This window comes from Alligator mississippiensis, chromosome 16, assembly GCF_030867095.1.
Source record: "Alligator mississippiensis isolate rAllMis1 chromosome 16, rAllMis1, whole genome shotgun sequence".
NCBI lineage: Eukaryota > Metazoa > Chordata > Crocodylia > Alligatoridae > Alligator > Alligator mississippiensis.
Window position 1 is genome coordinate 692,707 of NC_081839.1, and position 17,478 is coordinate 710,184.

The 17,478-nt window shown below is 54.8% G+C and overlaps 1 protein-coding gene across 2 annotated transcripts in view; it reads left to right on the forward strand.

Annotated features, from left to right (window-relative positions):
- INSR (insulin receptor) overlaps window positions 1-17,478 on the forward strand; it is a 70,751-nt gene that overhangs the window by 37,693 nt on the left and 15,580 nt on the right. Inside the window, exons 3-11 of one of the 2 annotated variants that reach the window (XM_059719679.1) lie at window positions 2,772-3,087; window positions 4,986-5,131; window positions 5,419-5,563; window positions 5,785-5,999; window positions 8,326-8,452; window positions 10,572-10,822; window positions 11,687-11,854; window positions 13,774-13,975; window positions 16,869-16,904. In XM_059719679.1, coding sequence (XP_059575662.1) covers window positions 2,772-3,087; window positions 4,986-5,131; window positions 5,419-5,563; window positions 5,785-5,999; window positions 8,326-8,452; window positions 10,572-10,822; window positions 11,687-11,854; window positions 13,774-13,975; window positions 16,869-16,904 — 1,606 coding nt within the window. The remainder of the gene's footprint in view (window positions 1-2,771; window positions 3,088-4,985; window positions 5,132-5,418; window positions 5,564-5,784; window positions 6,000-8,325; window positions 8,453-10,571; window positions 10,823-11,686; window positions 11,855-13,773; window positions 13,976-16,868; window positions 16,905-17,478) is intronic. The other variant, XM_059719678.1, reaches the window with a different exon arrangement.

The window sequence follows — 17,478 nt, forward strand, 5'->3', positions numbered from 1 at the left end:
TCTTACGTGGCCGGGGACATCTTTCTGTGGTGGTCCAGTTAGCGTATAGTGGTTTCGGCGTCGCTCTTGCTGAACCACGTGGTGTCAATTATCTGCAAAGCTCTTTTCTCTCCCGAAGCAGACAGCCGCGGCCCAAGCCTAAGGCTGGGGAATGTATATCTTGTGGTGCTGTCTATCTGTTTTCTTTGTCTAACATACCTATCAAAGTCACCCCCTGAATTTGAAGCCTTTTTATTTGGAGACGGTCGCTGGCGTTGGCGTTTGCAAGTGGCTCAGCCGCAGGCGGCTGTGTCTCGGTGCTGCGTTTGGGGGCGGCTCTGGCCGCGCAGCATGGGCAGCGCCATGTCCGTCTTGGCGGGCCTAGCGCGGACGTCTCTTCGGCTTTGAAACGGACCCCTCGAGGCGAGACCGGGGAAGCCGGAAGCTTTCCCGGGAGTCGGGCTAGGATTATACACGTGTGTTGGGGGAGGAAACGAGACTGTCCATCGAAAGTATGAGGACTTCTGAAGTCATCCCTTGTTCCTGGGGCTTGCTTAGGCTTTCTGTGGAAGGAAACCAGGCGGGGAAGCCTAGTGGGTGGAGCAGCAGACCGGGCCTCAGATCTGGGCCCCGGCCCCGGCCCCGGCCCACCGGGCGAGTCTCTGCAGGATGCTTCACTTTGCACTCCCCACTTGTAGGATCTCCTCAGGGAAGAGCCAGATCCATGCTGGATCACCCCGGGCAGGTCTACAGGTTAGCCTGAGGGTGGGAATGGATCTTCTTTCTGTGGAGCCTTTTCTTGGTGCTTGTGCGCTGGCTGCTCGCTGGCGGCGCGGCGCGTGGGCCCTGCATCCGCCGCGGGACACTCGCCACTCTTCAGGCCGAGCTGAAGCAAAGGTCTGGGTGGCGAGCTGGTCCAGGCTGAAGCGGGGAGGAAGGGCACGCTCCAGGGGGAATCGGGTGGGTCACACGTGTGATCGGGGGCGTTGAGAAACTCTTGCTTCCCGACAGGCCGGTCTCGCTCCTCCGAGGAGAGCGGACGTCAGCTGTACGGGAGGAGCGAGGCAGAGCAGGTGGGTTGGACATTCCCATTTCCCTTCTCCCTTAGTCCCGAGAAAAGAGGGCGCAGGCTGCGTAGAGAGGCAGCGAAGCCCAAGTTGCTGGAAGAAGGATGCACTTGGCTGGCCTCTCAGACTTCCTGCCGCAGGATCCCAAAGGGGTTCGTTCGACTGTTGCGCAGATAAGAAAGAACTAGAGAGAAGTTAACTGAGTTTTGGGAATAGACGGTCCCCCTCACGCTAGGAACATGACCCCGGTGGGTGAGTGGTTCCTGTTACGAAGAGGCCTTCCCCAAGGACGGGTTTTCTCGCAGTGCCGCTTGCCCTTCCTGCGAAGCAGCTGATCTTGCAGCGCGTGAGCCCCGGGCTGATGCCGTCTCTAACTGTGAATCTGTTCCTGAAAATGCCAGAAGGTGCCTGGAGCTGCAGGAGTTGGGCCTGCGCGGGCTGGAGCAGAGTCCGAGAAGTGCAGGGAAAGCATCCTGTGAGACGGGAGCAGCCTGGTGCTTAGGCGAGCACGCTTAGCTCGGTGGTGGTTCGGACCTTACCTGTCCCGTGGCTGAATGAAGGGCATGCCAGCCTGCAAGAGAGCGGTAGCCTGGCTCCTTCGCTGTGCTGTCTGTGACAGCGGTTCATGCGAGGTGCTCCCAAGGGGGGCGGCAGGCTTGCAGCGCGCTTCGTTCTGCAGTCCTGCTCCTCGGCCGGGGAGCTGGTGATCATCGCGAGAGCCTCGGTGGCATGTTGCACCGTTGAAGCTCGGTACGATTCGTTCTGGTGAATGGGTCTAAACCCCCTTGCAGCACTGGCCTCTTGCAGCGAGGCAGCCAGAAGTTAAAATAGCATGCCAGCCCCTGCACGCTGGTGCGTCCGGGACTTCCCCCGTTAAAGCCCGTCCTGTGTTCATGCTGCTCGCCCAGAAAACTGAGCTCCTTGCGATGGGTCCCTTCTGGCAGCTGCTGCTAGCTATGGGGTTACCTGGTCTGGTCACCGCACCTCACCAGGGAGTTCATCCAAACGTTGCTTTGCATAGTGGCAGTGAACCATTTCTGTAGGTCTTGCCTCGTGTGTCTTCAGGCCAAGGGCCAGATCCTGTTCCCCTTGGCAAAATTCCTGTTGACTCAGTAGAGCAGGACTATGTCCTGATCTGATACTTGGCAGCGCATAGTTGTAGTCCAAATAGATCTGGCACCTTACAACTGACTCCAGTCCCCTGCACACCCATTCTTGAGTTGCACCTCCTGCTATTTTTAAGCGCTATGCTGAATCAAAGCCGCTTGCATTTGGCTTGCTGTACCCAGAGTTGTCCTCTGACTTTCATTGTAACCCTGTGAATTGAAATGTGGTGGCTGTTTTGAATGGGGCGATCGCATTCAAGCTGTTCCTCAAGTCACTCCGCAGTGGAAGTTTACTAGCAAGGTGGCGTGCAAAGGTCCTGAGCAAGCAGTGAGCAATGCAGCAGGAATGCTCTTCCTTTCCACCAGCTTTGAGTTTCCTCGGCATCCTCCTGGTGTTTTGCCTGTGGTTTTTGCTTGGAAACAGACCACTCATTAAGAGTATTGTGTGGTGCTAAGTAGTGGATAATTGAAAACAAACCATGAAAACCTCAGGCAGTAAGACTTGTGGGTGCCCTTCTCCGTGGACTCCTGGGAGGGGAGTGTGCAGCGGGTGGCGGGGCCTGCGGCGAGGGGGATGAGCGTGCTCTCATCAGGTGCTGCTCACGCTTTCTTGTTGCAGTTTGTCCTACCGCTTGCAAGTCTCAAGGCTGCACCTCGGACGGACGGTGCTGCCACCGCGAGTGCCTGGGTGACTGCGCCGAGCCCAACAGTCCTGAAAAGTGTGTGGCTTGTCGCAATTTTTACCTCGACGGCACGTGTGTGGAGACCTGCCCGCCCGGCTACTACCGGTTCGAGGGCTGGCGCTGTGTGACCTTCAGCTTCTGCCAGGACCTGCACAACAAGTGCAAGAACGCCAGGGAGTCGGGGTGCCACGTCATCCACAACAACGAGTGCGTGCGCGAGTGTCCCTCTGGGTACACCATGAACTCCAGCAAGTAAGTGATGTCTCCGGGTAAACGCGCCGCTGTCCTGCTCCCACTCCCCTCATCTGTGTCTAGGCTGAGAAGCGGTCTCAGTGCTGTGCTGTGGAAGTGACCTTCCTCTGATTTATCAATGAGCCCATTTCCAACCCTTTGCTGTAAGGGCTCGTGGTTTGTACCTTGTGCATGGCTGCAGCTTCCTCCAGGCTGCCGGTGCTCCCCGACTGCCCCTGGGATGAGGAGCCGAGCTGTGGAGGGAGGTCAAGAAGAGCGGGGAAGGAGGTGCGGGGGTGTCTTGGCTAGTAAGGATCCTCTCATGCTTGAGAGCCCAGGGAGGGAGGCAAAGGGGATCTTCCTGGAGGAAGGACGTGTCACACGAGAGCTGTGTGGCTCGTGCTGTCAAGGAGCTGGATGGGCAAGGTGCAGTGACACGTGGGAAAACAGGTGTACTGAGACCTTCCAGGTGTGTTCCCCTTCCCACCCCATCCCAGGCAGACCCCTGATTCAGCAGGCCTTGTAGATCAGAACAAAAACCATTTGCCTAATGCCAGGAGAGCACGGTGCACGTAGAGCAGACCGCCGGGCACCTCGCCCCTCGTGTCTGATCCCCAGGACGGCTCGGGCTTGCCAGGGTAAGTGACAACGTAGCAGGCAAGTAGTGAGTGTGGCAAGGAAAGGAGCAGCCTTTTCTTCCCATTCCCAGGGCTTTGAGGACAAACCCAGTGTATGCTGAGCTGTTTATCAAGGAGGCTGTTTTTCCCACCGTACCGTAATCTGTTGGGATGAGTCAGATTTTCTACGACTGTCCGCAGCTTTGTCTTCATGTGTGTTTGCTCTGCGTGGCAGTCTTGGGGAATTGGCTCTGTGGCTGGCTCTCTTGGTCTGCTTCCTGTTTTGTACATCTGGAATATGATCAGCAGCCCCAGTAACGAGCTGCGCATTGCTCATCTGATAGCAGGGGCCTGCTGCCTACACCTGCTGGCCGTGGTCCTACTGGCACTGGCACTCGAGCACAAGACCCCCGTGCTTTCCCCAGAGGCGATGCAGCTCATCTTTATCTGGACAGGTTGGAAGCAGATGAGGTGCAGGGGGTTCAGACTCAAGGACAGATGTCGGACTTTTTCGTGTGGCAGCAAGGCAGTGCTCGCGTGCTCCAAAGCCTTCAAGCTAGCCCTGTTTAATCCGCCAGCACTGTTCTGCATATCATCCTCAAGGAGTGGACACAGGTGCCGCAAGGGGGGTCCTGCGCCAGCTCCATGGGTGATGTGTTTGGAGGCTATTTTAGGATGGAGATTGTGTGTGGTTTGCGAGCTGGTTCGCACAAACAGCAATAATTGAATTTAAGAGCAGGGACCTCTGTCCTGTTCGGTTAAAGAACTAAAAGTCATCGCTGAGCGAGTGGATAGCCCCAAAGATCTGGATGTGGTGTTTTGGCATGAGGGGCGGGTGAGCTGCCAGCCTTGGAAGGCGTTCACAATAATGGTCCCCCGTGAGCGCTGCTGAAGGGGCATGACACAGATGCTCAGGGGAGGAGGGAAGTGGTAGTTGTCTCATCCTCAGCCCTGTCTGGGCAGATGAGCAGTGCAGTGCAAGGGCCTCTCCGGCTGGCTCGCTACGTGTGCCATTGCTGAGGGCTAGTGAACATGAGCACAAAAGGCGCCACAACTAGCAGATGGTCCCGTTTGTTCTGATTGCCATTCAGTGGGAACAGCCTAATGCCCCGTAGAGCAGTTCTTCATCCTGGTGGGGGCTAGGGCCCTGCAAATAGGGCTGTCTCCTGGGTCCTTCGTCGTGTTGCCTGCAGCGAACCCGGGACCCGGCAGGGCCTCGCTCTTGGGGACTTGCCTCGTGCACACGAGTTGCACCGGAGCGGCCTGGGTCAGACTAAAACCTGGTGTTTTCTCTGCTTTCAGCCTGCACTGCACCCCCTGTGCGGGGCCCTGCCCCAAGGTGTGCGACTTTGGCAAGGAGAAGGCCATCGATTCGGTGACGTCGGCGCAGGAGCTCCGTGGCTGCACCATCGTGAATGGGAGCTTAGTCATAAACATCCGTGGGGGAAGTAAGCTCTGCCTCTCGTCACGCGATTCGGAGGAGCCCATGGGGGGGGAAGCGGGGGTGGACTATGGAGGCAATTTCCACTGAGTCTGAGGTGTCTCCAGAGCCCGGGGGATGCAGGAAGTAACAGCCAAGTGCAGGCATTTGTGATGCTAATGGCTTTACAAGTTTGGGTCTTGAAATGTTGTTTAAGTGGATACAGGGAGGTGCAGAGACACCTGGTCTCTCGCGGGCCTGCTGTGCTGGTCGCCGGTATCCAAAAGCTTAAACCAGTCATTTTCTTCTCCTCAGATAACATAGCAGCTGAGCTAGAAGCAAATCTTGGCTTGGTTGAAGAAATCTCAGGGTACCTAAAAATTCGACGCTCCTATGCCTTGGTTTCTCTCTCTTTCTTTCGTAAACTGCATCTGATTAAAGGGGAGACGCTAGAAGCTGGGTGAGTGTTTTTCAGAAGCTGCTTTAATCCAGCGCTCGTGCGGGGGGCAGCGCGGGTCCTGAGGGTGGCGTTGGCAAGCTCTCCTGGAGTAGGCCGCTCTCTGCTCTGCCGCAGCCTGCCCCTGAGCCACTGTACACGCGGCCTTCTGTCCGTGCCCGGATTAGTGCAGGAGAGAGGCCAATTTCACAAGCATTTGCCCCAATCCATTCCTCTCGCCGCAGGAATTACTCCTTCTACGCCCTGGACAATCAGAACCTGCGCCAGCTCTGGGACTGGAGCAAGCACAACCTCACCATTGCACGGGGGAAGCTCTTCTTCCACTACAACCCCAAACTGTGCTTATCTGAAATCCACAAAATGGAGGAGATCTCTGGGACTAAGGGACGTCAGGAGAGGAACGACATAGCCCTGAAGACGAACGGCGACCAGGCCTCTTGTAAGTCTCGCGATGCAGTGGGACCAGTGCTGTTTGCACGTCTGGTTCTCAACCTCCTTCAGACTCGAGGTGCCCCTTGCAGCCCTTAGTCTTCATTCACTTTCTTACTACAGAAAAATACTAGAGCGATTCTTCTGTGGCAAAGACCTCAGAGCCCACAGCAGGGCAGAACGTTTTTACCGCTATGGATTCCTATTGGAAACCTCTGACTTTATCTTGTGAATCATAATTGCACACCTAGCAGTGCTAACATCACATGGGGACCCTGTGACCCCCTTGAAAGGATCTTAAGGCACAAGAGGGTGCTGTGGTGCCCTGGTTGAGAATCATTGGCATATGTATAGGCACATGCACTTGCGTCCTCATTCCTCCATGTCTGGGGGGTGAACTCCTCGGGGCAAGGACTGCTCCTTGCATTCTCCTAGAAAGCCCCAGAGGCACCATTTCCCACTCGCTGCCACAGTAAAGGGACACTGTTACCTTGCCATAACCAGAAGCGGTTTCAGGTCTGGCCCCTGCCAGGTTCTGTGGTTATCCAGCCATGTTACAAATGGTGTTCATGCCTCTCACTTCTGCTGCTCAGTTGTGAGCAACTCGGGGCCGAGGCTGCGAGTTGTGGAGTCCGTGTGCGGCCCCTGTTGTGGTGTGGTGTGGTGTGGTGTGGTGTGGTGGGAGCTCCTGTTGGGCCCTAAAAGCCCTGGAGCTGCTGTGTACCTAACGCTCCCTTTTCCCATCACATGCGAGGGGAAGCAGTGATGCTGACCGTGCCCAGAAAAGAAACAAACTGCGAATGGCTTTAGCAGTGCAGAGGGTTCCTGTGACAACAGCAGGAGAAATGTGAATTTTGGTGCGTTGAAGCTAGCACTCTCCCTTTAAATCTGTTCTGCTCTAGCAGAGAGGCAGCCCTGCTTCCAGCAGGCTTCTCGGGCTGTTCTCAGAGATGGGTTCTGCCTTTTCACAGCCTAAAGGTGCCCCGTGGAAACTAGGCCTTCCCGTGGCAGCCACGAGCATCAGGCAAGGCTTTGCGACCACACGAGCTGTCGCTGGGGATGCAGAGTCCAGAATCCTTCTGCAGCTGGGGGCAGTGACAGCTCTTCCCAGGCCTGCGAGTGGGGAACGGGAGCCCAAATCATGCTTGTATGTGGTTGTGCGCAGCTCCCGGGCAGAGCAGTGGGGCGGGCTGGCTGCTTTGTTCCTGGCAGCTGCGGGAGCTCCTCCCTGCCTGCTCTTCTCTGTTCTGCTGCGCTCCTCTCCGTCCCCCAGACCGCGTGTTGCTGCTGTGTTTGGCTGCGTTGTTTGTTTTCATGTTGCAAGGCTCGTTTTGGAGCTGGCAGCATCCTGTTTGTAAAGGCAGCCTTGTTTGTTCTGGACCGAGTGCCAGGGAAGCAAACGTTCCTCCTCCCTCGGGCGACTACCGAGCGATGGCATACCCAATCAGCGCTGCACAGCTGGTCCTTCTTGGTCCCTTGGACACAAGATGCTGAAGCCCTCTTCCCCTTTCTGCAGTGACTGCTGTCACTGGTCTCCCCTCTCTGCAGAGGGGCAGGCTCTTGTCTGGCAGGACTGGGCACGTCCAAGGAGAGCAGGAGACTGCAGAGATATCCCAGTCTGTCTTGCTGGGCTGGCCACTGCAGACGAGCCTGAATTTTATCCCATTTAGCTTTTGTGTTTTTCCATTGACCAGGGTTAATATCTGTGTCTCTGCAGTAGCTCTTACTGACTGTTCTGAATACGCTGCAGAGGATCTGCGCTGTAGACAGCATAGTAGAAAACGGTCAAACTTTAGTGTGTTAAAATCTGTTCAGAATGGCTTTCCTTTCTCTTGTTCTGTGTAGACTCCCCCTCGCCTTGCTCACGCTGTCTTCACAAGAGCAGCTAGGCGTGTTACATTGGCAAGCATTTATTAAGGGCTGGTGCAACCCTGAGCAAACCTTCCTCCTTCAGTTCGTTCTTTAAGGCACTTTGTTACTGATGTCTGCCGATGCATGTACGCTGCCCAGTAGCGTACCTGTCATTTCTGTCCAAGCACTGTGGTGTTTAAACAACTCATGGGGAGCAGGTCTGGAGGCAGACGTCTTGCTGAACAGAGATTCTGTGGAGTGAGTGTGCTGAGCAAACTCAGAAGCTCACTTGGATCTTTCATAATACTTCACACATCCCTCAACAGCTTCACGCTGGGATACAGCATGTAGCTCTTCTAGCTCTAAGTGTTTCTGGGTGTTATGAATGTGCTTGTGGAAAATAGGAACTTTTAAATAATGATTAAAAACAGAAAACTTTGCTTTTGTTGATTTTTAAAATGAGTGTCCTTTTTGCCTTGCTGCAGGTGAGAACGAGCTGCTGAAATTCTCTTTCATCAGAACGTCCCACGACAAGATCTTGCTGAAGTGGGAGCCGTACTGGCCCCCTGACTTCCGTGATCTCCTGGGATTTATGCTCTTCTACAAAGAAGCGTACGTAGGCTTCAAGGGAATGCCAGCTCCAAAGCCATGCTTTGTCGCACCAATTTTCGGAAAGGGAAGAGAGCAGAGGTCACGTTTTTGCTACTGCTCTTGAGCCTCTGAGTTACCTGGCAATTTTGCATAGGCTTCCAATGTCCCCTTTCCCCGTACAGGTGCCGTTTAGGACTCCTTCAGCTAAGGCATGCAGCCAAAGCCTGGCTTTAAAGATTAACCTAAAAATTAAAATTGGAGCTTGCTCAGATCAGCAAATAATTACTGAAGCTGCAGATTTCATCACCTCGGGATCCGCACCTAGGGTGGGGTCATCTTAATCCCTTTCAGACAGGAGCCGTTCTTCTAAAACCAGAGTTACCAGCCTGGCTTGGGTGAGGCTGAATCCTAGCTGATCCCCCACACGCTTCTTTTGTGTTAGGTGTCTTACAGGCTCAAGTCAAAGCCAGTCTCGAGAAGCAAAAGGCTACAGGTACATCCACACGGTAGTAGAGAGACCCCAGATGGCTTAAAGGAACTAGTGCAGGGGCTGAAAGTCCTTCTGCAGCACCAGACTTCCATCTGGATTAATGTGCTTGGGTAAAGAGAGGTACCTGTGAAGGTCTGAAGTCAGGCAACAGGCAGGGTAGAGGACGTACCTTCTAGACCTGGCTTCTGCTGCAGGCCAGGCTGTGGTAGCCAGACCGTTCTCAGAGCCCTTCTAGCAGTCAGCGGGGGCGGACCGTTCCAGTGCCTTCCTAACAGTGTTTCTGGCCCCTCTGACGGGGCTGCCTAGATACTGGGAAGTGGCAGCTTAGGGGACTGTTCCTATATAGTGGCACATACCTGGTGAGCAGCAGAGCTCTGCCCTAAATAAAAGGGTTGTCTAAACAAGCATGTTATAAGCCATCTGCTGCAGCGTGGCTGGGAGGAAAGCAGGACTGGCCACCACGGCAGCACATGTGCCAAGGGGGCAGCTTCCTGCAGCGCTCCCGGTGACCGGTGTTTCCTTCCCTGTGTGCTGGGGGGCTGGCAAGGACTGCCTCTTCTCTGCTCCGTGCAGTGCGGGGAGCTCCAGTCTGACACGAGTAGAGCCTGTGCTCCCAGGCCATCTGTCTCACTAGCAGCTGCTCCATTGTGAAAAGCTTGGGGAGAGCTCTCAAGAGAGCTCAGAGAGTTTTCACTGTTGTAACTCTGCTGGAGTCGGCATAGCCATGAGACACCTGAGCCAGGGATCCATCCGCTCAGGCCCAGCCTGCTTGGAAATTCACTATCGTTATAGTGAGTTATTTGAGCAAGTCTAGAAGGGAACAGACTCTGACCCCATGAGTCAGTGATGCCTCAGGCTGTTCCTGTGGCCTGTGCGGCTGGTGACAGGTGCTGGTGCAGACCACTGCTGGACATGTTCTTTGCCTGGGCTGAGCTGCTTTACAGTGGATGAGTTATGGCTCCCCTTGTTGGCTGCTGCTCGTTCCTGATCCTCATAAAGGAGCTGCCGCTCACCGGCTGCCCTTCAGCTGGGTGCTACAGTGCACGTAACGGGGCTGCATGAACAGAAGAGCAATGGTGGTTTGTTCTCCATGGGCTGAGAAACAAAGTCGAACAGCTCAGCTGTGTCTGTGGAGACTCTTTTGGTTCTGGCAGCTCCTGGCATTAGCTGACAATCTGGGAGCAATGCTACTTGCTCATCTCTGCCCCTCCCAGAGCACTGCCCACCTGGGTTCGTTTGAGCAGGGCAGTTTCCTTTCAGTCACATCATCCTTGAGGGGTGCTGCTGCGAGTGTGTTATGTGGGAGACCGAGGCGTCCACTGGCTTGGGACAGCTCAGGTCTGGAACTGAGCGATGCGGGTCTGTGGCGTGGCTGGAGCAATGGGCAGCAAGGTTCAGGTTCCTCCTGCTCTTGGACAGATCATGTCTTTCTCCTCCTGTGCCTCAGTTTCTCTGTCTGTAAAATGGGACTGATTCTGTACCTCCCTAGAGTACCATGCAACTGCTGCTTGTTGAGGTCTTGGATTCCCTTGGATAAAGGGTTGCTGGTGTCTTCGGTGTCCTGCATCTGTTGTGATTGTTGTTCCTAGAAGCCTAGAGTTTGGACTTGATCAATTTAAGCCCTTCCCCTTTCTCTTTCCTTGGAAACAGTCCCTATCAGAACGTGACAGAATTTGATGGCCAAGACGCCTGCGGATCCAACAGCTGGACAGTGCTCGATGTTGACCCTCCCCCGCGGTCAAATGAGCCGAAAACACAGGGCCACCCGGGCTGGCTGCTGCGTGGCCTGAAGCCCTGGACACAGTATGCCGTGTTTGTGAAGACACTGGTCACCTTCTCAGACGAGAGGAGAACCTATGGGGCCAAGAGTGAAATTATCTATGTGCAGACAAATGCCACAGGTGAGCAGGCGTCAGCTAACATTGTCTTGTGTGGGGCAAGGGAAAACGGAGCAGCCGCACTCCCGGTCTGAGCGTAAGGTTGTGTGGCTCCTGGCACTCTCCCCTGATGCTGCTTGCTCTAATTGCCATTGCGCTGGGACTGTTTGTCCATGAATAATGGAAGCCACGCTCTTGAGGGGAGCCCAGCACATGGGGCTCCTGTCAGCAAGTGCCTGCACCTGTCCGGGCGCGCGTGCTGCCCATCCCTCCCTCAGCCCAGGCTCTTCTGCAGCACTTTTCTATTCCCTGGGAGTGGGCATGCTCCGCCTGTCCCCAGGGCTTCCTGTAGGAGCCTGCCTCCTGCAGCTCTGCTCTGCTGGGCTGCTTCCTGCTTCTGCAACTGCTTGATCCTCACAGTTGAGGCCTAGTGTGAACAATTGAGGAGGGTGAGACCCCAGGGGCAGACCCTTTGCTGTGGAGGGCTGAACAGTTCCTAGCAGTGCCTGCCTGAGAGCTAGCAATGTGCACACAAAGCCCACAGGCCCTAAGACAGTCCATGCATTGGGGAGAAACCAATAAGGCCAGCTGTGCAGGGAGCCTCAGGGGGCGTTAACCTTGTTCACAATCTTTTGCTGATTAAGAATGAAATCAGTGACTGGGTTTGCTTGTGTGAGGTCTGTGAGATCGCCCAGGTGAGTGAAGCTTCTTAACTGAAGCCACCATATAGTAGGCAGGCATGGTGATGAAGCTGCTGGTAGGCCCCTTGGAGGAAGAGCAGCTCAGAGTCCCGAAGGCCTAGCAGTGGTGATCAGTCCTGGTTCTAGCCTTTTGTCCCACCTGCTCCAGGCCAGGGTGATGTGATGACCTTTGTCTTTCTCCCTTCAGTTCCCTCAGTCCCCTTAGATCCAATTTCGGTTTCCAACTCCTCGTCCCAGATCATTCTGAAGTGGAAGCCGCCCTCGGAGCCCAACGGGAACATTACGCACTACCTGGTGTACTGGCAGCAGCAGTCTGAGGACAGCGAGCTGTACGAGCTCGATTACTGCCTGAAGGGTAAGTGCCTGTGTCTAAGGTATGATGCTTCTAGCCCTAAAGGCCCTGGGGGGTGGGCTTCTTTCCCTGGCACGTGGAAGGTGAGTGGGCTGTGGGATTTTCTGTTTGCCGGCATTGCTCTGGGAGCACGCAGTGATGTACGAGAGCTTGCAAGGCTGCTTTCCCTCTGTGTGCTTGAATCAATGTGGTCGCTCCTGCCAGGCCTTGTGCCAGCTTTGCAGTGAACATATTTTTGCACAACAAAATTGGATGCTTCAGTCCCCCTGGGATCCACACCCTGCCCCTGCTTCTCTTGAACAGAGCAACCAGTTTAATAAAAGCTCTTCAGATACAAATAGCATTGGGCTTTGGAAGACCTGGGGCCAAATTAACCTCTGCTGTAACTCCATCCATTGGCTTCCAGCTTCGTCTCGGGGTCAGCGACTGGGTAGTGTCCAAAAATCTCTTCTCTCTCACTTAAGGCTCTGCCTGTATTGACTGGATGTGCTGTGGTAGGACCAGAGTTTGAGCCGTGCACGATTTCTAAGCGTTAGGTTGAAGCCTGAACAGAGTGGGCCAAAGGCTTTTCACAACTATGGATTAAAGACCTGTGGAGCCAGTGTGTGACGCCAAACATCAGCATTTCACCCTAGTTGCCAGACACCCAAGCCACGTGAGAATTCATTCAGGCTACAATCAAGCCTATTTTAAATTGTGGCTAAGCAAGGCCTTTACTAATGGCCTTGTGGAGGATGCCTGCTGTCTTTCCTGAGAGTAGCAGCTGCCAAAATTGAGGACCATCTTTCTGCATCATTTGGGTTCCACATAGATAGATAGACTCAGCCACATGCCAGTACTTGTAACCCCTCCAGGGCCAGTCGGAGCACCACCTCCGGTGCGTGCCAGTCCAGTGCTGCGAGCTGGAGCTGACAGGCCTATCGGAAAGCAATTTGCGCGGTGCATGAAGCAGAAGGTGCTTCTCCGGGGTTATGGGGTCTGGACAGGAAGGTTCACAGGGTGGGAAGCAGGCTGCCCGTCTTGTCTACTTGCTGGGCTTCTAGGGACACCCTTGACATAGTTCTGATCTTTAATTTATGACTTGAGTGAAGAGCTGCTCAGTCGGTGCCTGTCCCACGAATGACTCTGCCAAGTGGAGAAACTGCTTTGTTTTGATTTTGAGGGCAAAGGCTAGAGCTGTCTGCAGAGTCTGCCTGCCGCTTTTGTAGCACACCAGGACAACTGCCGGGCTGGCGTGTGAACCCATTTACACTTGGGGGGCACTTGTTTCAAAATGCCTACAGGTTTTGCTAGACTCCAGTATAATGTTTCCCTCAGATGATCTCCTGTGTCCTATCGGAAGGAACGTCTCCATCGCGCGAGTGTGTTTGAAAAGTCGTTGTGCCCGGATGTTTCATGCCATGCTGTGACTTTCACAACACTGCATGTAAACCCAGGGCGTGACTCTGAAGTGCCAACATGGAGTGCAGACAGGATTGTGTTCCTTGGCCGCCTCGCAGCAAACAACCAAATATCTAAATAACAGATGAGTGTTGGCTGTAGTCATGAACTGCACCTTCTTCAGCATTTCTAAATGAGGCTGCCAGAATCTCTGTTGTCCTGAGACTCAGCCCGTTTCATTTGGTCTGCCGGGAGAACAGTGGTGTTCGTTGTGTTGTACGTTGAGTGCTGCGGTACCCAGGGAGCTGAGAGAGACAAGCCTGGGGCTGGATTGGAGGGCTCCTCTGCAGGGGACGCTCAGGCCCTGCTCCCGAATGGCTCCCGTGCAGCTGCAGACCAGTGCCTTCGGCCTTTTCACAGAGGCCTCCCCTGCTCTGACTGCGCAGCACTGGAGCTCCCTAGCCTTCCCGTCTGTGGCCGGCTGGGACCTCTGCTCCTGCTACGTGGAACGTGGCTGATATAAAGAAATCTTCTCTCCGCAGGTTTAAAATTGCCCTCAAGGACGTGGTCTCCCCCTTTTGAGTCTGAAGACCCTCAGAAATACAATCAAAGCGAAAGCGAGGAGGTCAGCGGGGAGTGCTGCTCCTGCCCGAAGACGGACTCTCAGATCCAGAAGGAGCTGGAGGAGTCTGCCTTCCGCAAGACGTTCGAGAACTATCTGCACAACGAGGTCTTCGTCCCCAGGTAACGGGCTCTGCTGTCGTCCTGCTGCGTTGCGGTCAGGGTGTCATTGGCTTGGGCAGGGAGGTACAAGCAGACTATGAAGGGAGCTGGAGAGGAGGCAGCGCACGGGTGCAGTGCCGGTCTCCCTGGGGCTCGCTGTCGGGTGAAGACAGCGGTGTGTGGGCACGCGCATGTTTGAGGCTGCTGAACAAACCCATTAGGCCAGGACGGTACTACGGTGCTGGGAGATCCTCCCAGGCTCAGTTTCTCCTCTGCTCAGCCCGAGGTGGCTAGAACTTGAGAACTTGTGTGATGCCAGAAACGGTTGTTTTGCTCTGCCCAAGACTCTTTGTGGCTCTTGCCCTGTAGCCATTTAAAAATAAAAGAGAATGGGTAGTTTACCGTGCTGGAGCCTGGGCCTCAGCTGCGGTATTTGCAGCCTTCTCTGTACTTAGCCTGGGAAATGCCTCCAATACCATGAGGAATGTGACTGCTGTGGGTGGTAAATGTCCTGTTCTGAATGGCGCACACTGTCACGTTAAACGATGGTGAATGTGTTTGCACTTCGTGTGAGCTGCAGAGAAAGCGCTATGGAATCGGGTTGGAGTCACTGGTAATTTGCCCTCGTAGCTGTCAGACTCGGTTCCAAGCACTAAACCTGCTCCGCCATCAACCACAAGGTATTTACGTGCAGCCACCTGACAAAGACCAAGCTGCCGCAACACAGGGTTTTATTAAAAACCTGGCATGAAGCAGCATGAGCGAGGGATGCCTGCTGCTGGCACAGGGCAGCTCCTGCAGGCACTCGCTTGCCCTTTCCTTGCTGCTGGAGCTGTTTAAGTGAGCGGGTGCCACTGGGAAAGGCACGGCACCAGGGAACTGCCCGGGGCCTAACAAGCTTAGCAGCCCACAGGACTGGGTCGCCATCCCACGCGCAGCCCGCCCTGCGTCTGGGCCAGTGGTCCTGACAGCCTGATCTGTTAAACGTCACTGCACAGCCAGCCTCGGATGCGTTGCAGGTCAGCTGCTGGGGATGTGTGCTGGGAAGAAACGGATCACCGGGACACTGCCTTGTCAGCCTGCTGAGGGGGAAACTGCCAGGCTCTTTACATGGGTTGGCCTTGTTAATGCAGGCCCCTTCGCGTTAGTGATGATGAGTGAGCATTGGAGGCACCACCCATGCAGCCTGCCTGCGACGTTGCCTTTCAGGCTGTGTCCGGGGCAGCCTGGCTGGGTCTGGCAGCAGAGCAGGATGCGTCTTTAAATCCACCTTCATTTCTCTGCCCTCCGTCTGCTTGATGTCCCCCCAGCACGCTGCACAGACTCTGCTAGAAAGCGATGCCTGGGCAGTTGCTGGGGGGGGAAGATGAGCAGGGCATGGGCAGCAAGTGGGGGCAGGGGGGCAGTTGAGAGGGGTTGCCACTCATTTTCCTCTCCTCCCCTCTCCTTACTCCTGCCTGTCCTCCTCTCTCGGGATTGGCCCACAATTTTTTGGGGCCCCCTGCAAGAAATAGTTTTGGGGCCCCCTGCCCCGAAGGTGGCGGGGGTTGGGGGGGTGAGTAGCCGGACGCAGGGAGCCCCTTCGTTGCAGGGCCCCCTGCGGCTGCAGGTTTTGCAGAACAGGACGGGCCAGCCCTGTCCTCTCCCCTCCTTCCCTGTCCCTGTCGCAGGAACTCTGTTCCCTGGGCACTGTTCGCGAGCCCAGTGCTGCGCTCTGCCCGGCCAGGCCCAGCCACAGTCCCTCCCTTCTCTGGTCTGCGTGGAGGTCATGCATGGCGGGCTGGCCGAGCTGGGGCGTGCCAGCACGGGTCTCATGGGTGCTCTGGCAGGGTGGGCACAGGTTTCTAAAGGCCCTGTACTGCATACCCCTTCATGGCTGTAGGTAGCAGGTGCCTTTCGTGCCAGTGATGGGCTTCATGCCTTCCCCTTGCAGCTGACACCAGCTGGTTTCTTCCCTCCTGTTGTTTGTTCTTGTACTGGGAAGTTATGCGCAGGTGTGAAGAGGTGTGCAAGCGGTTCTGAGGGCGGCGGGCATGCTGCTTTGACTGGGGCTGAGGGCAGGGGGAGAACGTTGCTTGGAGAAGATGTGAAAGCTGCAACATCAACCGTGGGGCCCAGATCTCCTCTCCCTTTGAACAGAGGAGTCCTGGGTGCAAGGCTTGTATTTGCTGCAGGGCACAGGATGGCTGCTACGAGCTGGGCTCTGCTTCTCAATCAGCTGGGCAGGCCCTGTTGCATGCGAGAGGCCCCCACCACTGAGGCTAAACTCTGCCCCAGGGCTGCTAGCCCTGTCGGCACGGCGGAAGGGCGTCTGAGTCTGGGTGTTGGAAATGGCAAGCCTCTCTGCCAGCCAAAATGGCCTATTGATATTTTGAAGGAGAGGCTTAGCAAGGGAATGCTCTACACCCAGGAGGAGGATGCTCGTGGTGGTTCTTGTATTTTTCCATTAGCCACCCCAGGGTGGGTGACTGAGTGGCACAGCTCTGCGCGCGGGGTTACTGTTTTACTCCTGAAAAACTAAATGATCTTGGCGTGGGGACTGTTGAGTCAGCCCTTCATAAGCAGTGGGTACAGCTACACTTTTAAGTACAAACAAGGTTTCTCGTTAGCCATAAAGATTCCTCAGGGCAGGGGGTGGTTACTGTGACCTAGAATTGCATCTTTGAACTCTGCCTCCTGCTTAGAGGACACAGTTCAGAGCAATGCACCAGTTGTAACAACAACAACAACTTAGAAATGGTGTCTTGAGTTAATTAGTAATTGCAAGAAGAGAAGACTCAAACTGGGGACATGCTCAGCTGAATCTCATCTGGTGTCTCTTGTTCCTTCCTCATGTCAGTACATTTGTTCGTGCTATCAAATTAGAGGAAATGTTTAAAATATGCTTTCAAAGCGGTTGCATTTGTTTTTTCAGAAAAATAACGTCAGGGAATGGAGCCGAGTACTCCAGGTAAAGGCTTGATCTTGGAATCACCTGTTGCAATTTGAATTAACCAATCATTTGCTTGGCAGTCTGTGGGTGGCGGTGGAAAGTTCAATTCAGCAGCAAAGACTTGCTTCAACTGCTTGTTGTATTTTTAAACTCTGAGCTGGCCACAGCGCGGGCATTGTCCGGGTGCCTTCTGTTTCCTAGGGTGGGTAGAAAGCCAGCCATTGTCCCCTTCGAACTGGTGATTCTGCCTTTTAAAAAAAAATTGGAGTCCTCTTAGTCAGCCAGTGGTAGTTTATCATGGATGCAGCTGGATCTCCTGATCATTCACCAGTTCCACGCCGGGAATTCCTACCCAAAAGGGGGTGGCAGGGAGTGAACGCCAAATCCGGATTGTGCCGCACACTCGGCATGCAGCTTCTTTAACAAGAGGATCTAAATTGGCGGGTGGTCCTGAAGTCTGGTGAAGCAAAATGTCATATTTAAAATTAACTGGCAGCTTTCACTTTTAGGGGTGGGAGCTGCTAAAGTCTTATCTGACAGCTTAATGTTTGCAATGGCGGGAAGTTGAAGCAGATCGACTAACTCCTGTACG